The 22,679-nt window shown below is 52.8% G+C and overlaps 3 protein-coding genes across 4 annotated transcripts in view; all 3 read left to right on the top strand.

The window, feature by feature from the left end:
* Positions 1-4,649, top strand: part of GRIN2D (glutamate ionotropic receptor NMDA type subunit 2D) — a 36,953-nt gene extending 32,304 nt beyond the window's left edge. The window contains exons 12-14 of the mRNA XM_081275207.1: positions 1,523-1,710; positions 1,912-2,144; positions 2,366-4,649. Of these exons, the coding sequence (XP_081131333.1) occupies positions 1,523-1,710; positions 1,912-2,144; positions 2,366-3,694 (1,750 nt within the window). The 3' untranslated portion in view covers positions 3,695-4,649. The remainder of the gene's footprint in view (positions 1-1,522; positions 1,711-1,911; positions 2,145-2,365) is intronic.
* A 1,028-nt stretch (positions 4,650-5,677) lies between these two features.
* On the top strand, positions 5,678-12,353 carry GRWD1 (glutamate rich WD repeat containing 1). Its single transcript, XM_081274902.1, has 7 exons — positions 5,678-5,947; positions 6,557-6,674; positions 7,099-7,258; positions 9,544-9,757; positions 9,892-10,034; positions 10,257-10,454; positions 11,459-12,353. The coding sequence occupies exons 1-7, from the start codon at positions 5,761-5,763 to the stop codon at positions 11,774-11,776; spliced, it is 1,338 nt and encodes a 445-aa protein (XP_081131028.1). The 5' UTR covers positions 5,678-5,760; the 3' UTR covers positions 11,777-12,353.
* A 133-nt stretch (positions 12,354-12,486) lies between these two features.
* Positions 12,487-21,928, top strand: KCNJ14 (potassium inwardly rectifying channel subfamily J member 14). Of its 2 annotated transcripts, none has more exons than XM_081274903.1 (3): positions 12,487-13,029; positions 17,387-18,146; positions 20,029-21,928. In XM_081274903.1, the coding sequence occupies exons 2-3, from the start codon at positions 17,439-17,441 to the stop codon at positions 20,617-20,619; spliced, it is 1,299 nt and encodes a 432-aa protein (XP_081131029.1). In that variant the 5' UTR covers positions 12,487-13,029; positions 17,387-17,438; the 3' UTR covers positions 20,620-21,928. The 2 variants fall into 2 exon arrangements, with proteins under 2 accessions (XP_081131029.1, XP_081131030.1); XM_081274904.1 differs by lacking the exon at positions 12,487-13,029 and adding an exon at positions 13,751-14,064.
* The last annotated feature ends 751 nt before the right edge of the window (positions 21,929-22,679 follow it).

Genomic DNA, 22,679 nt, shown 5'->3' with positions numbered 1-22,679 from the left:
TTCTCTGCAACCCAGGCTCCAGGCTTGTGTCATTGCCTACCTTGTACTCCCTGGGCCCTTGCACTCTCCAACACTGTTTCATTTTAAATTAAATAAACTTAAAATTCCATCTTTTCATCCCACTGGTCACACTTCAGGTGCTGAAGAGGTATATGTGGCTAGTGGCTGCCCTGTCGGGCAGTCACACTGGAATATCCCAAAATGGCAGACGGTTCTTTCGGACAATGCTAGGCTAGACAGACGGGTACCTCCCTCTCAGGACTTGTCTGGTGTCTGCAGAGGAAATGACCAGAATTTCACCCCACTGCCTGTCATTAAAAAATAAATAAATATGAGGTCATATTCTAAATGGAATTCCAGGGCTAGTTTTGTGTTAATACATCCTGGATGCCTTCATTGGACAGATCATAAACATTTATCTGATATCACAGAATCGTTACACAGTGTTCCCTGGCCTGGACTCATTTATTCACTCATTCATTTATTCTGATGATATTTATCAGCTGCCTTGTATGTGTCAGGAACTGTGCCCTGGCCATGTGGGAATGAGACCCACTGGGACCCTGCTCCCTGGGGCTTCAGTCTCCTGGGAGAGGTTGAGATGAGTTCAGTAATCATGGAGATTAGTACAGACTGGCCACAGTTGTGGAAGAGTGATGCTTGGTGTGGGCCACAGTGTCTCATCCATGAGAACCAATCCCATACCCCTGCTTCTCATCCCCCCAAGTTTTAGAAAATAGGGCCTGGGGGGAGGACCCAAGTATGTTAAGGTATGTTTCTGGGCCTGTGTTTCCTCATCTGAAAACAAATGGACATCATAGTTTCTATCTCAGAGGGATGTTGTGAGGATTAGCTGGATTTCCAGGTTAGATAGATCATGCCTGGTGTAGTCTATGTGCAACATAAGCAGTCATTCACATTATTATTATCATTCTCTCTTTGAAGCCTCAATCCTCCTCTTTAAAGTGCAGGACCCTTTTATTTATGTATTTTAAAATTCTTATTCATTTTATTTTATTGTAAAATTCTAGGGGTACTAGGGGTTGAATTCAGGGCCTCACTCATGTTAGACAAGTACTCTATTCCTGATCTACACCCCCAGCCCCTAGAACCATTTTGAAAAATAGGTTTTCTACTTAAAAAAAAAAAAAAAAAATATATATATATATATATATATATATATATATATATATATATATATATATAGGATTTTCTCAGGAGGGCTACAGTGAAAATTAAAAACAGTTCATTATTTCATCAAAAGTCACAGTTAACATTTCTCCAGCGCCTCCTTTGCATCAAGCATCATCCAGCCTTTGCAAAAACTCTGGACTGGAGATATTGCAATTATGCCCATTTTACAGAGGTTGAAACTAAAGCACAAGAGAGCTTTGTCTTTGCTCAAGAGCTCCAGGTCGTTAAGATTTGGAGGGACTGGTGGTTAGGGGTGAGAGAGCTTCTGGGCTGGGTCATGATGGCAAAGGAATGGGACTCACGCTGCCTTCATGCCCCCTGTCCTCAGGAAGCTGGACGCTTTCATTTATGATGCAGCAGTGCTCAACTACATGGCCCGCAAGGATGAGGGCTGCAAGCTTGTCACCATAGGCTCCGGCAAGGTCTTCGCCACCACAGGCTATGGCATCGCCCTGCACAAGGGCTCCCGCTGGAAACGGCCCATCGACCTGGCACTGCTGCAGTTCCTGGGGGATGGTGGGACTGCCTGCAGGGACTTCCATTTTCACATGGGAGGCGGGAGAATGGGACCCCTGGGACCTGGGGAAGGAGAGATTGGGGACCTTGACACCAGGGTCTGCTAGATGAAGGGCTGGGGGGCGTGGACTCCCATAACAGAGGGGGGAGGATCCTGAGAGGGTATTCATAGCAGGTGACCTCTGACCCCACCTTCCCCAGATGAGATCGAGATGCTGGAGAGGCTGTGGCTCTCTGGGATCTGCCACAATGACAAAATCGAGGTGATGAGCAGTAAGCTGGACATCGACAACATGGCGGGTGTATTCTACATGCTCCTAGTGGCCATGGGCCTCTCCCTGCTGGTCTTCGCCTGGGAACACCTGGTCTACTGGCGCCTGAGGCACTGTCTGGGGCCCACCCACCGCATGGACTTCCTGTTGGCCTTCTCCAGGGTATGCAGCGGGAGGAGACCCGCGGAGACCGGGAGGTACCGGCAGAGTTGAGGAAGGAAGGGAAGAACGTGGTGACGCAGGCGTAGATGTGGGAAGAAAGACAGGGACTAATGGTAGTGGAAGGGTCCCAGGCAGAGGCCTGGAGAGGAGGGAAGCACCCCCAAGGGAGGGCAGATGTCCTTGCATCCTGCGCTGACCCCATTCTCTCACCCGCCACACAGGGCATGTACAGCTGCTGCAGTGCCGAGGCCGCTCCTCCGCCAGCCAAGCCCCCTCCGCCTCCTCAGCCTCTGCCCAGCCCCGCGTACCCCACTGCGCGGCAGGCTCCGGGCCCCGCGCCATTCGTGCCCCGAGAGCGCGCTGCCGTGGACCGCTGGCGCCGGGCCAAGGGCGCAGGGCCGCCGGGAGGCGTGGGCCTGGCCGACGGCTTCCACCGGTACTACGGCCCCATCGAACCACAGGGCCTAGGCTTGAGCGAGGCGCGCTCCGCGCCCCGGGGTGCGGCCGGGCGCCCGATGTCCCCTCCGGCTGCGCAGCCCCCACAGAAGCCACCGCCCTCCTACTTTGCCATCGTGCGCGACAAGGACCCGGCCGAGCCACCCGCGGGCTCCTTTCCTGGCTTCCCGTCGCCGCCCGCGCCCCCCGCCGCCGCGGCTACCGGCGTCGGGCCACCGCTCTGCCGCCTGGCCTTCGAGGACGAGAGCCCGCCGGCGCCGGCGCGCTGGCCGCGTTCCGACCCCGAGAGCCAGCCCCTGCTGGGGCCTGGCGCGGGCGGCACTGGGGGAGCTGGGGGTGCGGCGGGCGGGGCTCCAGCCGCACCGCCCCCGTGTCGCGCCGCGCCGCCCCCCTGCCCTTACCTAGACCTCGAGCCGTCGCCGTCGGACTCGGAGGACTCGGAGAGCCTGGGCGGCGCATCGCTGGGCGGCTTGGAGCCGTGGTGGTTTGCCGACTTCCCTTATCCCTACGCCGAACGTCTGGGGCCGCCACCCGGCCGCTACTGGTCGGTCGACAAGCTTGGGGGCTGGCGCGCCGGCAGCTGGGACTACCTGCCCCCACGCAGCGGTCCAGCTGCCTGGCACTGTCGCCACTGCGCCAGCCTGGAGCTGCTGCCGCCGCCGCGCCATCTCAGCTGCTCGCACGACGGCCTGGACGGCGGTTGGTGGGCGCCGCCACCTCCGCCTTGGGCCGCTGGGCCCCCGCCACGGCGCCGGGCCCGCTGCGGATGCCCGCGGCCGCACCCTCACCGCCCGCGGGCCTCTCACCGAGCGCCAGCCCCCGCGCCACATCACCATCGGCACCGGCGCACCGCGGGGGGCTGGGACCTCCCTCCACCCGGGCCCACCTCGCGCTCACTCGAGGACCTCAGTTCCTGTCCCCGCGCGGCCCCCGCGCGTAGGCTCACGGGGCCCTCCCGCCACGCGCGCCGGTGCCCGCACGCCGCGCACTGGGGGCCACCGCTGGCTGCCGCGCCTCACCGGAGACACCGGGGCGGGGATCTGGGCACCCGCAGAGGCTCGGCGCACTTCTCCAGCCTCGAGTCCGAAGTATGACGCGGCCCAGGGGGCCCCACTGCCCCCTCGGTCAGCGCAGGCCACGGCCCGAGGGGGCGCGCTCAAGAGAGAGGACCCGCGTGGGTTGGGAAGGAAGGAATGGAACTGACCGTACCCCGCCTGGAGTAGCGCTCTCTTGCATTGGGGGAACCACGAGCCAGAGGGGATTTGGTTGCCCAGATCTCACCCAGCCTGAGAGCGAGGGAGCGGGAGGGGGCGGGGGGTCATGGAGCCCACCCGACTTTTTTTAAAACCCGACAAGGGCTTTTTAATGTCACCAGATGGGGCGGGAGGTGGGGGGGTCACTCCACGCCCGCGCCCCGCCCCCACGCCCGGGGCCGTGGTCCCCACATCACTGTGCAGCTCCCCGGCCCAGCCACGCCTCCGGGGAAGCCCGTTTTTAACCTTTCATCCATCGGGACTCAAAACTGTGAGACGCGTTCGCCAAACTGTGACCCCAGACCTTGGCCCCGCCACACAGAAACCCCTGACCCCAGACTGTGACTTCCGACACCTAAAATGGTCATCCGACCCCAGACTGTGACCGGAACCCCAGACTGTGCCCCAACCAGACTGTGACCCTTGATGTCAAACCTTGACACCCCACCCCTCCTTGTTTTCCATTCTCGTTGGCTTTTTCCCTACTTTGACCTACGACCTGTTTCCAACGGAAGCCCCACCTTCCCCTGTCCCTCAGTGATCCCAAACCCCCTCAAGCCCAAACTTCCACCCTTCCCATCTCCCTACCACTCCAAGTGTCACCAACCACATCCTCTCTAAACCCAACCCTTGTGATCCTTCAGTGATGACCCAGCAGACCCCCCACCAAAGCCTCCTCTTCCCAGATCTCCAGCAGGGTCTGGGGCTGGGTTGTGGAGGGGAGGATCTTCACACTTCACCACCAACCTTCCTTCCACGCTCCTGTTCCACATCGCAGTGTTTGGAATAAACCATGTTTTTATGCCACCTCAGTCCAAGCCTGAGCTCTGTATCTGTCCCTTAGTTCCCCTTAACTTCTCTGGAGAAAACAAACTGAGAAATGTCCCACAGGGGAAGAGGAGACAGAATCAGAACAGACTCTGAAGGGACGTGGAGAAAAACCCAGGAAAAGGAGGTGGGAAAAGTACTGAGGAGAAAGAGGTCGAGAGTGGGCCAGGGCAGAGAGAGCCCTCAAAAGAGTGGTGAGAAAAATCCGGTATAGAGAAACATTTCAGGATCAAACTCAGGGTCCCATTTCCTATGGCCACAAGCAACAAGGCTTGCTAGATTCATAATGCCCTGCTCAGGCAAGCACGGAGAGTCTTATCACATCCCAGCCAATCCCCACCCTTGGATGCCGTTAATCTCACCAATGAGAATCTATTTCTAACATTTCATTACGCCAATTAACCAAACTGCTGGTACCGATAGGCAATAAAGAGAGCCAACGCACTTGTCATAGCTGCCTCCAGAGGGTGGACTTTTTTAGTAAGTGCTCGCTGACCAGAGCTGCAGTGTAAACGCCTGGTTAGGCAATTGACTGTCCCTAGAGGGTAGATTTAACCGACTAACTTACACATAATTTCCAGCCTGTCTATACTAGAGACTTTTGAAATAAATTACAGCCATCATAACGGGGAGAGAAGAAGAAACCGGCTTTATGGGTCCTCAGGGAGCAGAAACTCAGTCACCCTGCCAGTAAGTGCTCGAGTTTGCATAGATGAATAATTAATTAAGTGGAAAGACAGCCCTGGGAATGAAAGGTGGAAGATGGAGGCGGGTTCGGAACTCTAGTAAATGGGGGTCGGGGGCGGCCTCCTGTAAAACTACAACTCCCACGAGCCTTTGCCATCGCCACGGGAAAGGCGCCCTAGGTCACGCGGAACACAGTTTTTCCTTAGCCGCGGAGTCCTCTCCTGGGGCTCGGACTCTGCGTGTTAGTTATGGGTCTCTCAAAGCTCCGCTCCCTCTAATTGGTGGTCCGCGAGGTTTCCAGGGCAACCGCGCAGTGGGCGGATCTTAGAAGGTAGGAAGCGAGACCCGGAAGTGACGCTCTTACCTCGCGACGGCAGCGAGAAGGGTGGAAGATGGCTGCGCGCAAGGGAAGGCGTCGCACGTGTGAGACTGGGGAACCCATGGAGGCTGAATCCCGGGACGCAGGTTCTGAGGGACCGCCCCAGGTCTACCTGCCCGGCCGGGGACCGCCGCTGCGCGAAGGAGAGGAGCTGGTCATGGATGAGGAGGCTTATGTGCTGTACCACCGTGCGCAGACTGGTAGGACTGAGGGCTCGGACTCCTGGGTCTTGAGGAAGGGACTGTTCCTGAGCATTAAACTTAAAAGAGGTCTGGGATTGTGGCTCAGCGGTAGAACGCTTGCCTAGCATGTGTGACGCCATAGGTTCGATTCTCAGCTCCACATACAAATAAGTAAAAAAATTCATCAACAACTAATAAAAATATTTTTTTAAAAAGGGGGCTGGGGAGATAGCTCATTTGGTAGAGTGCTTGCCTTGCATGCACAAGTCTCCAGGTTCGAACTTCAGCACCACCAAAAAAAAAAAAAACCTAGAATAGATGCCCAGAAAAAGAAAGCTGGTCGGGAGGCTGAGACAGGAAGACCGCCAATTCAAAGCCAGCGTCAGCAACCGTGCTAAACAACTCAATGGGACCCTCTCTCTAAATAAAATACAAAAAAATAGGCTGGGGATGTGGCTCAGTGGTTGAGTGCTCTTGAGTTCAATCCCTGGTACAAAAAAAAAAAAAAAGAAAAAACAAAGTAAGCTGGGTTTAGGAGAGGTTATGTCACACAGGAGATGGTTGGTCCCTGAGGAAGGTGGAGGCTGAGATTGTCCCATCCTAAATCCTCTTTCCTTCTATTCCCAGGTGCCCCCTGTCTCAGCTTCGACATAGTCCGAGATCACCTGGGAGACAACCGGACAGAGCTTCCTCTTACACTTTACCTGTGTGCGGGGACCCAGGCAGAGACTTCCCAGAGCAACAGGTGAGTGAGATCCGTGACTTTCTTTACTGGGAGCAAGGGTCTGAGCTTCCACATACAGCTTCCTTCCTCAGGACCAAGGAGTTAGGGTTTCTGCCTCACTGGGACCCAAGAGTCTTGAGTTTCCAGCTTCCTTTTTGCCCTCTTTGTTTTGTTTTTTGTTTGTTTGTTTGTTTGTTTGTTTTTGTACCAGGGATTGAACCCAGAGGCACTTAACCACTGAGCCACATCCCAGCATTTTTTTTTTTTTTTCTTCATCTTATTTAGAGACAGGGTTTCACTGAATTGCTGAGACTGGCTTTCAATTCATGGTCCCCCTGCCTCACCTTTCCTGCTGGCATGACAGGCTTCCAGCCCTTTGCTGTAATTCTTGACATTCACTAACATCTTGATATTGACTGCCTGACTCATCCCATACCTCCTCCAGACTGATGATACTTCGAATGCACAATCTGCATGGGACTAAATCCCCATCCTCAGAGGACAGTGATGATGATGATGAGGAAGATGAAGAGGATGAAGAAGAGCGGAAGCCTCAGCTGGAGCTGGCCATGGTACCTCACTATGGTGGCATCAACCGAGTTCGGGTACGGATAGTCCCAGTAATCTACTTTGCGTTCTCTGAGGATGTCAAACCCCACCATGTGCACAGATTTTTTGGGCACCTCCTCATGCCCTTCAACTTTTAGAAAAGTACTTGGCATGTGACTTTGTAATTGTCATGTGCTAGGTACTGTTTTATATTATGGTATTATTTATTATATCTTTTGCTTTCCTTATATGTAAAATGGTAAGAATTATAAAATTTAGCCTATTGAACTGATGTGAGGATAAAATGAAATAATGTATAGTGCCCTGGAAGAGCATCTGTTTTTAATGTGTGATATTTTTTGTTAAGTGATTACCTAGATGTGGTTTTGGGATTTAGAAGTTTGTTTGCTTCACCGTTAAAAATCTTGTGATCAAATAGGTGCACAAATAAAATGAGATAGTACACTATGAAGAGCACTTAGAACAGTATCAACCCATAACTTGTCCTGTGTGTTTCCAGTAAGTTATTGCTATGCTTCAGGTACTATCCTAAATGTTGAGGTGTGTTTTTTTTTTTTTTTTTTTTTTTTTTTAATGGGTAAGCTGAAGTTTTCTAGTACACTCTAACAATGTTAAACACCTTTTGCAACTTCTTCCCTCCCACCTCCCTCAACCCATAAATGTTGAGCATCTCTGGCCCTGTGAACTTATATGCCAGTGGGGAAAGGAATAAGAAGAAATTGATACCTGTGTAGTTTGTCATAAGGTGCTAAGTTTTGTGGAGAAGAATTTCAGTTAAGCAGGATAAGGAGGGTAGTGTTTCTGGTGTAGTGTTGCTATTTTAAAGAGCATAATTAAGAGCATTTAATGAGCAGGTACCCTTTGAATAGACCCCCAGGAAGTAAAGGAGTGAGCCCATGATGTCTGTTACAACAGATTTGCAAGCAAAATTTGCAGTGGAGTGTCAGCAGGAGAGGCCAAGAGAACAGGTTGGGAATGTGCTTTTTTAGTGTAGCCTGCATGAGTATTGGATATGAGAAAGAAGCCAGGAGTCCTGAAGCTTTGGGCCTGGGATGGAGAGCACTTGGGGGAGTAGGCTGCAGTTGGTGGAAGAGGAAAGAGGTCAGGGTTAGGGGGTGCTGGAAATCAGGTGCAAAAGAACTTGGTTTTGTCATGTTTGATAGCTTTCAAGGGAAGCTGGGGAGACCAGGATATCTGGAATAGAGTGGTTGGGAGATGGTTGCAAGATCTGGAGGAGGGGCACGGAGGATAAAGATGGTTTAGGCCATTAATAGGACTTGGATTTCAGGCTGGGCACAGGGGCACATACCTGTAATCCCAGTAACTCTGGGGGGTGAAATAGAAGGATGGTTTGAAGTCAGCCTTGGCAACTTAGTGAGGCTCTTTCTCAAAATAACAAGGGCTAGAAGTATAGCTCTGGTAGAGCAGGCCTGGATTCAATCCCTAGTACCACCCAAATGATTTAAAAAAAAAAAAGAAAAAGAGGACTTAGGCTTCTACTTGGGAAAAATTGGAAACCATTGGAGGCTTAGAGCAGAGAATGACAGAATCTCACATTTGTTTTAAAAGGCTCCCTCTGACTGCTGTAGAATCTAAAGGTTGAGGGCTAGAGAAAGCTGTTAGAGTAATTCAAGGGAAACATGAAATCACTAGAGAGTGAGTGTCAACAATAGAGGTCAAGAGAACAGGTTGGGAGTGTGCTTTTTTAGTGTAGCCAGCATGAGTATTGGATATGAGAAAGAAGAAGCCAGGAGTCCTGAAGCTTTGGGCCTGAGATGGAGAGCACTTGGGGGAGTAGGCTGCAGCTGGTGGAAGAGGAAAGAGGTCAGGGTTAGGGGGTGCTGGAAGCCTTGAGGCTGGATGATATCTCCCAGTGAGCAAACACACAGGGTCAAAATGATCTGAGGACTGACCCCTGTGATCCCTCAGCATTTGGAAGATGAAGAAGAGTGGAAGCCTCAGCTGGAGCTGGCCATGGTGCCTCACGGTGGCAGCATCAACCTAGTTTGGGTCCATTGTGGCCCCAGCAGATCTGATCGCGCTCCTAGAGCGGGCGGGAGTTAGCCAGCCACAATTCCCAGGCGTCTCAGAGCTTTGTGCTCTCACCCACACTACCTACCTCTGCTATAGTCTGGGGAGTTGATCCAGTTACAAACTGGTCTTGCAGGTTGTGATCTCTTTCCCACAAAGGTTTTGGGGAGTTAGTAGTGCCAACCCTGGGGTATCTGGGGAACTGTAGTTCTGAATCTCAGGGCTGCTGGGAGCTTGTGGTCCCACCCTGAGCCTCCTATTCTCTATTTCATGCACCCCTCTCCCGCAGGTATCGTGGCTGGGTGAAGAACCTGTGGCTGGAGTGTGGTCAGAGAAGGGCCAGGTGGAGGTGTTTGCACTGCGGCGGCTTCTGCAGGTAGTAGATGACCCCCAGGCCATGGCAGTCTTCCTCCGGGATGAGCAGGCCCGAGTGAAGCCTATCTTTACCTTTGCTGGCCACATGGGTGAGGGCTTTGCCCTGGACTGGTCTTCCCGGGTACCTGGTGAGTCCTGGGGTTTTCACATGGTTTGGGGAGGTGTGAGGGAACAAGGTCCACAGCAGGAGGGGGTAGTTAGACTCCAATGAGGGCAGGGAGCTGTGGACAGGTGGGGTGAGGTAGTTTCCTGACTCCCCCAGGTCGCTTGCTGACTGGTGACTGTCAGAAGAATATTCACCTCTGGACACCTTCAGATGGTGGTTCCTGGCATGTGGACCAGCGGCCATTTGTGGGCCACACACGCTCCGTGGAGGACCTGCAATGGTCCCCAACTGAGGATACGGTGAGGGAGGACTTGGGGGCTTACATGCCTGGGATGATATGGGGCAGGATAGGGACCTGGAGTCCTTGGGAGGAGGGGTCTGAACTGGGGTCTGAGAGATTCTGTTTGTAGGCTAAGCCCTAATCAGGGGCGTATGGAAAGACAGTAGCTGGTAGATGAGTTCCTGTCTTCAGGAAGGGTTGGAGGTACATCTGAGCACTCAGAATTATTCTACTTGTTCAGGTGTTTGCCTCCTGCTCCGCTGATGCCTCCATTCGCATTTGGGACATCCGGGCTGCCCCTGGCAAGGCCTGCATGCTCACCACAGCGAGTGCCCATGATGGGGATGTCAACGTCATCAGCTGGAGTCGCCGGGAGCCCTTTCTGCTCAGTGGTGGGGATGATGGGGCCCTCAAGGTCTGGGACCTGCGGCAGTTCAAGGTATTTTCCCAGAAATCACCAGGATCTGTAGGTTTTTCCCTCCTAAAATAGTCCAGTCCAGCCTCTTTTGGCAGGGGCAGGATGTACCAGACTGAACCCAGCAGCTCTTAACCACTGAGCCACATCCCCAGCCCATCTTTTTATTTTTTACTTAGAGACACAGTCTCCCCAAGTTCCCAGGTTTCTGTAGGTAGTAGATGACCCCCAGGCCATGGCAGTCTTCCTCCAGGATGAGCAGGCCCGAGTGAAGCCTATCTTTACCTTTGCTGGCCACATGGGTGAGGGCTTTCAGGAGTGGTGGGTTGCGTTTTAGCAGATTTTACAGCATTGGCCAAGTAAGAATTGGGGTCCGCCTCACTCATTGCAGGAGAGGAAACTGGGCAATGAAAGGACAGGAGCAGAAGTGATGTCACAGCTAAGCGTTGACTTTGTAGATCTAAGAGGCCCCCTAGGCAGGAGAAACCGCAGCATCTGCTGTCCCTCTAGATGGAGCCAGGGCGTCACCTGTCTGTCCTTCCTGCACCACCACATCGTAATTCTTTTTCCCCTTCAACTTAATCAACTCTGTAGAATCACTCTAGGGAAGCTTCCAGGCCAGCAGGCCCAGAGCCATTAATGGACCAGTCCCAGCTAGTGAGATGCCCATTCCAGTAGCACCTCTGCCCAACACAGGTGCTGTCATCCTTTGATGACTGCCTGGAGCTTTGGAGAGCTGTGCTACTGCCCTATTGAGGCCTTGGCCTTGACCAGTGAGGACAGCACTAGGAAACACCCCTCCTTTATGGGAAGGGAAAATGAGGCAGTCGAGGGGTGGGCAGGGCCAGTGCTCTGGTATCCCAGAGCTGAGAAATGCTTTGCAGATGAAGCCACAGCCCCTGGGACTGCTGCTGTCCTTTGTGCCATCTACCTTTTGTGGGCTTGGGGCTTAAGGGTAAACACCGTGTGTGAACTCTGATGCTCAGGCTGAAGTGTTCAAAGCCCTTGACTCCCATCTTTTCTCGCAGTCTGGCTCCCCAGTGGCCACTTTCAAGCAGCATGTGGCCCCTGTGACCTCTGTTGAGTGGCACCCCCAGGACAGCGGGGTCTTCGCAGCCTCAGGTGCAGACAACCAGATCACACAGTGGGACCTGGCTGTGGAGCGGGACCCTGAGGCAGGCGACGTGGAGGCTGACCCTGGGCTGGCGTCCCTCCCGCAGCAGCTGCTGTTCGTACACCAGGGTGAGACAGACCTAAAGGAGCTGCACTGGCACCCGCAGTGCCCGGGGGTCCTGGTCAGCACTGCTCTGTCTGGCTTCACCGTATTCCGCACCATCAGCGTCTGAGGCAACCCCACGGCCTCCAGCCCTGCCTTTTGCCTGGGAACTGAAGCTGAAGTTGGTTTGCCTGGAAGGGGTTCATTCAGGTCTCTTGAGTAGCCTCCCAAAAGAAGGGCTTAGTTTAACTGGCCCATGGAGAGCAGAAAAGATGGATTCTGCTCCCTTGAAGGACTTGGTTTGACCCTGGCTCTGTGAAGCCATGCCACCAAAGATGATTCCAGCAAAGACTTCCACCAATCAGAGCACTTGATTAGCCAACTATGGCTTGAATATGGAATTCTTGTCAGCTTTGTCACCTGGCTTGACCCTTTGACCTCTGCCCCAGGACCTAGTTTTGACTATTGGTCTCCCCCAGGGACTTCAAGGGCTTTACCTTGGCTGGACCAACTTTGAGGTATGGGCTCCTCTGGTGGAATTTGGTTCTGCGCCTTGTCTTCTTCACCGTGTCTTCCAGCCAGCTGGGTTTGGCCCGGAATTTCCAGTGAGGGGGTCTGTAGGGAGCCCTCTCCTCCCTGAGCTGAGGGCTGGTACTGTTGGGGGAGGAAGATCAAAGAGGCAATAAAGGACCCAAATTAGGACTGAAGTGCTGTTGAGAATCTGGTCCTTCCAGCCCCATCCCTGTGAGGAGACTGAAGTTGCTGGAGAGGCCAAAGGTGGCACCCAGTTTTCCTAGGCTGCTGTGCTGGTCTTCCTGCCCCCCGCCCAGCAGCTGCTGGAGGAGGCCGTAGGATGACACTGCTCCCTGCAGTCCTACCCTCACCCCTGGGTGCTGTTCAGTTCTGCTTCCCCTGAGTTTTATTAATCTGCAACTCACTCTGGATGGGTGAAAGGTCTTATAAATGCTTTGCCACTTACTATAGCTTCATCCTGGGAGGAGGGGGGCAAGGAAGCCACCACTTCTCTGTCTCCTTCACCTCATTACTTCTTTGTGTTCTCTAAACTGCTGTACTCCCTCTCCGTCTTTCCATGTCTCCTTGCTCCAACTGCTGCCTCCCTGCCCCCCACCCATTCTTGGCTACCGTCTCCTTTCCAGCCTGCCTGGGCTGCAGCCCAGCTACCCTGCCTGGCCAGCCTCCCTGCCCTCCCCTCTGCAGCTCTGAGCTGGCCTCGCTCCCGCCCCCTCTACTCAGTCCTCTGATCTGCTGTGGACTCAGGTTGGGTGCCCAGCTCAGGCCCTGGAGGCTGAGAACAGACCGCAGCCCCTCAGCCCAGGCAGAGGAGCCCCCAGCACAGGGCATGGGGGTGGGCCGCCTTCCCAGGTATGTGCCTCCATGCAATGTTGGGCCTGAGAGCCAACACCCCCACCCCTCCTCCACGCCCCATGCCTCCCCACCATCTCAAGGGTGCTCCAGCCCAGGAGAACCTCCCCACCCTATAGTCCACCCTTGGTTCCTGCCTTCTCACCACTCCGTCCTGTCAGGCAGCCCCTCCTTGCCCATCTCTCTCTGTTTCTTAAGACATGATCTCCATACTCTTTTCCCCAATTGCTGTTGTCTGCCTGCCTCTTTCTGTCCCTGCTCCCTTTGGGTCTCTGACCCTCTCTCTGTCCCTCTCCGACTCAGCCCCCTCTTTGAGTTTCTGCACCTTCTCTGGGTCGGTCTGTCTCAGGGCTCCTTCTCAACGCTCTTTCCTGCCCGGCTCTGATTCTGCTGCTCTGTCTGCCCTCAGCCCCACACTCCTCGCTGTCAGTCTCTGCTCGTCAACTTGCTGTCCAGACCCCATTCATTGGGGGAAATGGGGGGAGACTCCTTGGTTTCAGGGGAAGGCTGAAGGTGTGTGTACATTTGTGGGGGACAAGCTAGTACCCAAGGGCGGGGCCTCTTAGCCCCAGATTAAACAGTGACTTTGACACGAAGTTGAAGCACCTTAAGCCCTGTCTCCTTTATATGGAAACATTAAGCTGCTCTCACGGGTCAGGTGGAGGATTCGGGGGGAGCTTTGGGCTCAGGATTTCTTTCTCCCATCCTGCCTTTGCAGGGGGAGGAGGGGAATGTGGTGTCCTGAGCCTGAGTGGCATTCACCAGCCTGGGAGCTGGGCCATGTTGGCTGCAGACAGGGCCCCCTGGAGGTGAAGGTCCCCAGCGTCCCTGTGAGATGGACATAGTCAGATCTGCCCCACAGGGTGAGGTGGCATCACAGGATTGAAGAACAGACTCTTGGGCAGAAAGACTCAGGACCCAAAGCAGCTTCCCACCCCTGCAGCCTGTGGCCCAGCAGAGCCTTGGTCCTCACTCTGCTCCTTGGCTGTGAAATGAGATAATGAACTTGACCTCCCAGCATCCTGAGCAGTCAAGGTGAGCCATGGGGGCTGTCAGTGGGCGGGCTGTAGACATCCCTTGTAAGTGCCCAGGAAGCTGGCCATGGTGTGTGGCTGGGACTTGGGCACTTCAGAGGCCTGGGTGGGAATCTAGATTTTGGCCCCCTCCTGGCCGAGGGACCTGAGACAAGGACTAAAAAAAAAAAAAAAAAAAAAAAAGCCGGAGGGGGACTAGTGCAGGGAGGATTTTCTGGGCTTGAGATCGCTGCACATGGAGATGGCATGGCATGTCGTGGACCCTGCAGATCTGCGTTTTAGGCAACTCTGTGAGTCTGCTTCCCCTTTCCAGGAGAGCAGTCTCTAACACCCAGGATGCTGAGGCGGCGACAGGTTGGGACACATTGTGGGCACTGGAGGCAGCCCAGCCCCATCCACTCTGGCTGACCAGGTGGATCCTGGAGGCCAGGAGGAGGGGGACGTGGTGTCCTAATGAGGCCATGCAGAGCTCTGGGAGGCAGGGGGATCTTGCTAGCAAACAGACAGTCCTCAGATGGAGTGTCCCAGGCTAAGACACCCATGGGGATCCCCAGAGACTGGCCCTTTTGGCCCACAGCTCGGTACAGGGGTGCTGGATAAATGTTTGTGGAAATGTGTAGGAATTGTCTAGCCCCTGGTAGCCCTTGTCCCAGCCACACCAGCTACTAGTTAACCTTGCAGTTGCTGAAGGGTGTGAGGTATGCCTGCCTGTGCTCAGCCCGCCTCTCCTGCCCTCTGCCCTGCTGGGCTGTGGGGATTCCCTTCATTTCCTGGAGGAAAGAGCTGGGGCTGACGTGCAGCTGTCTTTTCAAAAGTCCCAGGTCTTTAGACCCCTCTTCCTTTCAGCCGAGAGTCCATTCCACAGACAAAGAACTTGAGAAAAGAAGCCAGGGATTTGAGGTACATGAGGGGTCAGCAACTGACCCGGTATCAGGCCTTGGATCTTTAGGATGGGGAGGTACTTTCTGGCGGATGAAGTCCAAATTTCTCTATTTTACAATGAACTCAACAAACCCAGAGAGATTTGCCCCAGATCAGAAAGTCATAGCTGCGCTAGTCTGTTCATGTGGGAACAGCTCCACTGGTATGTGACTCACATGCCACACCTTGCCCCACACTTGTGTGGTGTGCTTAGTAGATTCACAGGTGCACAGCTGTCACCCCTAAGTAATTTTTAGAATATTTTCATCACCCCCAAAGAAATCCCATGTCCTCTGTCATGTCCTAATCTCCCATTTCCCCAGAATGAGGCACTTATCATCTATTTATTTATTTTTGTTGTAGATGAACACAATACCTTTATTATATTTTTTAATGTGGTGCTGATAATCCAACCCAGTGCCCCACGTGTACCAGGCAAGTTGTTTACCACTGAGCCACAACCCCAGCCCCTCAGTGTGCTTTATTAATTTACAGCCTTGTCTGTTTTGGACATCTTAAATACAGCCATCCTCGGCATCCACGGGATTTGTTCCAGGATTCCCTCTGATACCATCGTCCTCAGATGCCCAAGTACCTTGTATAAAATGGTGTACTATCTGCATACAACCTACACACATCCTCCCGGGTACTTAAAATCATCTCTAGGTTCACAATGTTATATGGTATTGCGTAGAGAATAATGACAAGGAAGAGAAAATTTTTGTCTGTATGTATTCAGTACAGAGGAAATGTTTTTCCTGATATATTCTCTCTAATTTTGATTGAATTCATGGATGCAGAAGCCGTGGTTACAGAGGGCTGACTATAAATGGAATCATACCATACATGGCCTTGGCAGTTGGCTCCTCTCCCTTAGAATGTTCTCAAGGTTCATCCTTATTGTTGCATGTATCTCATTTCTTTTTATTGTCAAGTACTGTTCTTTGGAGGAACATACCACATTTTTAATCCATTCATGAGATGCTTTTATGAATGGTGCTACTAGGAGCATTTGTGTGCAAGCTTTTGTGTGAACATTTGTTTTCATTTTTCTTGGGTACACAGATACCTAGGAGTGGCATTGTTGGGTCACAACATAACTCTTTGTTCAGTCACTTAAGGATCTGCCAGACGGGTTTCCACAGGAGCTGCACAACTTGACATTCCCACCAGCAGCGTATGAGGGTGACAGTTTGTCTACATTCTCACCAACACTTGTTATTTCATTTTAGTTTTTTTAATAACCATCTTAGATTTATGGAGTATCTCATTGTGTGGGAAGCTGTTTCTACTTACTTTTTAATTTTTATTTTTTAATGCTGAGGATTGAACCCAGGGTCTCAAGAATGTGAAGCACACATTTTCCCACTGGGTTAATTACATTCCTGGCTTCATTGTGGGGGGTTTGTGTTTTGTTTTGGTACTGGGGATTGAACCCAGGGGTGCTTAACCTTGAGCCACATTCTAGCTCTTTTTTTTTTTTTTTGCAATTTGAGAGACAGGGTCTCACTGAGTTGCTTAGGGTCTCCCTAAGTTGCTGAGGCAGGTTTGGAAGTTATGATCCTCCTGCCTCAGTCTCCTCCTGCCTGAGTCAATAGGATTACTTGCTGTGGTAATTTGTGCTTCTCTAATGGCTAAGTAACTTTCCCTGTGCTTTTTGGCATTCATATGTCATTGGAGAAATTATACAGATCCTTTGCCCACTTTTATACTGGATAATTTGTCTCTGCAAATATTGCAACTCAGTGCTGGACATTTTAAAGCAGATACATGATTTGCAACTATTTTCTCCCATTGGTGGTTTGTTTCACTTTCTTGAAGTGTTCTTTAAAGCACAAGTTTCTCATGTATCTATTTTTCCCTTTGTTGCTTGTGCTTTCCCAGACTGTTTTTGAGCAACAGCTGACCTCAGAGCCCAGCTCATCTCTTCATGCTGAGAATAGAGCTCAGCCTCTGAGGGGTGCAGACTGGGGAGCTAGTCTGCTGCATTCAAATCCCAGCTCACTCTGGTGAGATTATGGGCAAGTTATTTCAGCTTCCTGTACCCAGTTTCCTCTCTGTAAAAATGGGCATAATATCTACTTCAAAAGTTTTCTGTGGGGCTAAGTATATACATAAAGTGCTTACAACAGTGTCTAAGTCATTTTAGTATGATTCTTATAACAAAATTATATAAATTCAGTATGGAATAAATGTCTGCTACAATTGTGGTTGTTGCTGTTGTCACCACACAAGTATCTCCTACAGCATCACCGTCATCTTTGTTGCTGAACTTTTCAAACATGGACATTGCGTTCCGCTTTGCCAGGCGAGGCCTCGGAGGCCCAACAGAGTGCATGCCGGCCCACGAGCCAACCGATTCCTGGCACCCTGACGTTCTTGCCTGTTTCTTATCCCCGCAGATTTGGAACGCCCGCCCCGCACTAGGCCAAGTGGAGGGGGTCCCCCCGCCCAATGGGCCTGGCCAGGGCCCTGCGCCGCCTCAGCGGCGTCCAGGAGTCGGGGGACAGCCGGGCAGCTGATGAAGAGGAGGCCGGGCCAGCGCTGTGTGGCAACGGGTGGGCGCCGGCACAGTCCCCAGTGGGCCCACGCCGTGGCCGCTTCGTCAAAAAGGACGGGCACTGCAACGTGCGCTTCGTGAACCTGGGCGGCCAGGGCGCGCGCTACCTGAGCGACCTGTTCACCACGTGCGTGGACGTGCGCTGGCGCTGGATGTGTCTGCTCTTCTCCTGCTCCTTCCTGGGCTCCTGGCTGCTCTTCGGCCTGGCCTTCTGGCTCATCGCATCACTGCATGGTGACCTGGCTGCCCCTCCGCCCCCGGCCCCCTGCTTCTCGCAGGTGGCTAGCTTCCTGGCCGCCTTCCTCTTTGCGCTGGAAACACAGACATCCATCGGCTACGGCGTGCGCAGCGTCACCGAGGAGTGCCCGGCTGCTGTGGCCGCAGTGGTGCTGCAGTGCATCGCCGGCTGCGTGCTCGACGCGTTTGTCGTGGGTGCCGTCATGGCCAAGATGGCCAAGCCCAAGAAGCGCAACGAGACCCTCGTCTTCAGCGAGAACGCGGTGGTGGCGCTTCGGGACCACCGCCTCTGCCTCATGTGGCGCGTGGGCAACCTGCGCCGCAGCCACCTGGTGGAAGCCCATGTGCGGGCCCAGCTGCTGCAGGTGCGCCCTGGAAGATGAGGGCCCTGGGGGTTGCAGAGTCTGAGGCCCCAGGAACAGGGATGCCAGGGCCTGCAGGGGCGGGGACTGCGGTGCCCAGTGGTGATAGCTTTTCCTAAAGTTCTAGGAAAACCAGACAGAACCTGAGACACAAAGAGCTGCTGGAGAGCCAAGTCAGGGGCACGCGCCTGTAATCCCAGCCACTCTGGAGGCCGAAGCAGGAGTACCGCGGGTTCAAAGCCAATCTGGGCAACCTTGAGAGACCCTGTTTCAAAAGGGCTGGTAGCTCAGTAGTAGAGCAACCTTGGGTCAACCCCAGTACCACCAAAAAAGAGCTCAGGACAGGCCAACTGTGGGAAGTCTATCCCTGAGCATCCAGGCTCAGGACTCCAGTTCCCAGAAGCCTTGGGGCAGGGGAAATTCCCCGATAGAGTGGTCTGAGGAGAAGTCTCTTTTCTGTGGGTGGTGGGGATTCCATGGTTCAGGTTACAATTCCCAGTAGACAGTAGCATGGGTGGTTTATGACTTAGGGCAAGTCCCCTGGGGTTGTGCAGTGGTATGCAGGTTACCTGCAACTGACAGCTGTGGAGTTGTGGGACATGATTCTCAGGAAGCCCTCTTGAATCTGCAACAAGACAGTTACCACTCACATCAGCCCCTGGGTGGCAGCTTTCTCACAGGGCCTTTGTGTTTCCAGAATTGTGGTCAAGTTGCTCAAACATCCCTGTTCCTCATAAACTATGCCTTTGCCCCACTAGGGATACTTAATATTTTCCCCTATGGTATTAGGGATTGAACCCAGGGGCAACTTCCCACTGAGCTACATCCCAAGCCCTTTTTTTTTTTTTTTAATTTTATAATATTTATTTTTAGTTATCGGCGGACACAACATCTTTGTTGGTATGTGGTGCTGAGGATCGTACCCGGGCCGCACGCATGCCAGGCGAGCGCGCTACCGCTTGAGCCACATCCCCAGCCCCCCAAGCCCTTTTTTTAAAAAGTTCAACAATCTCACTAAATTGATGAGGCCATCTTCAAACTTCCCATCCTCCTGCTGCCACCTTCCCAGTCACTGGGATTACAGCTGTACACCATTGCGCCCAGCCCACATAGAGACACTGAAGAATTCTGGACTGAGGCTGGACTTAGGGTGAGAGCAGGGATACATGTTGAAGGGAACTGTAATTCCCAGAGGCCTCTGGTGTTCTCAGGTAGTTGCAAGAAAAGAGGTTCCCACCTCCCTTCTGGGTGTCCTGCCTGGCAGTTTGAGACACTAGGATTCATGACCAGGAGGAACACTGCCTCTTCAGAAATCTGTAGGACAGTGACGTGTCGGGGGAGGTGGTGAGAACCCAGTGGTAGATGAGTAAATTACCAATATTGACCCCACAATAGTGGTGTTAGACAGTTGGTAATAAGGACAGCCTGGGGGCTCCCCGAAGCAACAGTGGCATATAGAATGTTGGACCCAGATTGTCCTATCCCTCTCCTGTGATAGCGGTTTATCTTTATCTGGTCACATATTGAAGCCATTTTTTTTTTCTATTCTCCTCCTCCTCCAATCCCTGGTTGGATGTCTCTGGTTTTGGCTGTCTGGCTAATTTCTGTTCTGCCACTGTCGCTCTCTCCCTTTCTCCCTTTCTCTTCCTCTGTCGTCCTCCCTCTTTGAGTGTCTGTCCTCTCTTACTCTGGGTCTCTGTCCCCTCTCCCCTTTTTCTGAACCCTCATCCTTCTCTCCCTGGGTCTCTGGACTCCTCTGAGGCTTCGTCCCCCTCCCTCTGGATCCATGTTCGCCCCCTGTTTCTTGCCCCTGCTGGGCTTTGCTCTTTGCTCTCTGTCTCCCTGATCCTGCCCTCTGTCTTTGGCTCCTTGCCTTTTCCTGCAGCCCCGAGTGACCCCGGAGGGTGAGTACATCCCGCTGGACCACCAGGATGTGGATGTGGGCTTTGACGGAGGCACCGATCGCATCTTCCTCGTGTCCCCCATCACCATCGTGCATGAGATCGACTCTGCTAGTCCTCTGTATGAGCTGGGACGGGCCGAGCTGGCCCGGGCCGACTTCGAGCTAGTGGTCATCCTCGAGGGCATGGTTGAGGCCACAGCCATGACCACACAGTGTCGCTCATCTTACCTCCCTGGTGAGCTACTCTGGGGCCATCGTTTTGAGCCAGTCCTCTTCCAGCGTGGCTCCCAGTATGAGGTCGACTATCGCCACTTCCATCGCACTTATGAGGTCCCAGGGACACCTGTCTGCAGCGCCAAGGAGCTGGACGAACGGGCAGAACAGGCTTCCCACAGCCCCAAGTCTAGCTTCCCTGGCTCTCTGGCTGCATTTTGTTATGAAAATGAACTTGCTCTGAGCTGCTGCCAGGAGGAGGAAGAGGAGGCCAAGGAGGGGCCTGGGGAAGAGACAGAAGATGGAGCTGCCAGCCCCCGAGTTCTTACACCAACCCTGGCACTGACCCTGCCCCCATGATACAAGCTGATGTCCCTTTCCCCACTTGCGCCCCCTTTCCGTGGAGAGGTTGGGCCCTCTACTGGGATGTGGGCACGTGTTTCCCAAGACCAACAGGCCTACTGGTTAAATCATTAGCTGGTGAGGTTTTGCCATGTCTAGTGGGCCCACCACAGACATGCTACTGGACCTTAATTCCTCTGCTTCTGTGCTCCCTCCAGGGACCCCTTCATGAGCCCAATTCTTGAGTCTTACCAGAGCTGAAGGATCCAGAAATTCTGAACCCAAAGGGCAAGGACTGGTGGTTCTAGAGTCCTCTACGAGATTGGGCTAGTTGTTGAACAGGGTCAGAAGTCAATGGGATAGACTGCCTCTGGGAAGTTGGCAGTTCAAGAGCTGTAGGTCTGGGGTGAACTAAGAGTCAAGAGACTACTGCTTCTTAACTCAGCCAACTGAGAAGCAAGTCATTTTTCTGGATCACTTCAGGAGGGAAGGTTGCGGGATCCTCCAGGTATTCAATCTCCATTGACCAAAGGAAAAGAAGGCAACTTCATGTCAAGAAAAGACCCTATGATTCGAGAAAGCCTGGGAGTTAAGGTTCTGTGAATCTGTTGACCATAGAGGCAAAAACTGGTGATTCTAGAACAAGTTGACCTAGAGAGTTGAACTACTCCAGATGCAGAGTGATGTGTCTAGAATGCATGAAACAATGATGAGTCTGTGGCTTTAGAAGGACCAAAGTGACTGACTGGGAGTTCTTGGTGTTATAAAACTCTAGACCGCTGGTTTTAGAGCATTCAGCTGAGGGATAAGCACTACTTGTAAATGTTGTTTCTGTTTGAAGTGCCCTTCTAGAATGTCCAAAGGAGTTGGGATTCTGTGGCTCTCAGTTGATCACGGAGTCAAAGAAGGAGTGGTGGTCTAGATGTTTGCCATTTGCTGGTCCAAGATTGCCTAATATAGTTGAGAACCTCGATGATCCTAGTTAACTTCTTGTGGTTCTGTAGTGCCAAAAAGGAAGTTCCGGGGATCCAGAGTATCCTTCCCCAAAGCCTGGAGGTTCTAATTACCTCCAGACAGGCTGCTGGTACTTCTAGGAAGAGGACTCAGGACTTGCTAAGTAGCATTTCTGGTATCTCCCAGCAGGTGAGGGTTTGGGTGAGACCTGGATGTCGCAGGCCTAATTAGTGGTCAAGGGAAGGGGAAAGTCCAAGGCTCTGGGATACTACACCTAATGATGTGTCTCTGTTTCTTAAAGATGTTATACATATGTGTATTATATATGTACATATATATATATATATATAAATAATATAAACACAGATATCAATCTAGTTTCCCCCTGGTTTCTATGGCAAGGTTAGAAATTGAGGCCAAGTTAATTAGAATGGAATCCTTTTCAAGGATCCAGGAAGTTTCCCTGTAAATCCCAATTTATTGTGTGATTTTGGGCAAATCATATCCCTCTTTTCCTCAGTTTCCCCATCTGTGAAAATGGGGCATTGGAACCTGAAGTCCTCCAAGAGCCTTTCCAGCAGGATGACTCTTTCCTTCATGGAACAGGGGAGTAGGTTCTGGAGATTTTCTGACTCCTTCTGGTGCTGGAACACGTGCCCTTCCAGGGCGGCTGGGATAGGAGATGATCTTAAAGGCTGGCTCTGAACTTCAGTGTCTGAATCACAGAGCCAGCAAGCAGCTGTGGCTAAGGGCCAGAGGCCCCACTTCCCTCAAGCCACTCAGAGGACTGGGGATCTTCCTACTGTGGGCAAAGTGGGTGTTTTAGGGGAGACCTGTCCCCAGATTAAAGACCTGGGAGCCCTGGTGGGTGTGTCTTGAGTGTTTCAAGGGCATGGGCCCTTGGGGCTGGCCTCTGTCCATGCTGCCATTCACCTAAATGCCCAACAGGGTGGGAGCCAGCCGCAGATGGAGGCAGTGCCAAGAGAAGGCTATGTTCCCAATCCTGTTCCAGACAGGTCAGGCACTGTCACTGGCCCTCAGCCTGCCCAAATGCTGCAGCGACTCAGGTCTCCACTTCTGGCTTCCCCAACTCTCTTTATCCTTCAGAATCCCTAGGTAATGAC

Source organism: Spermophilus citellus (assembly GCF_964194105.1).
Source record: "Spermophilus citellus genome assembly, chromosome: 18".
In the NCBI taxonomy this organism is placed as follows: Eukaryota; Metazoa; Chordata; class Mammalia; order Rodentia; family Sciuridae; genus Spermophilus; species Spermophilus citellus.
This window is presented reverse-complemented; position numbering and strand designations above follow the sequence as displayed.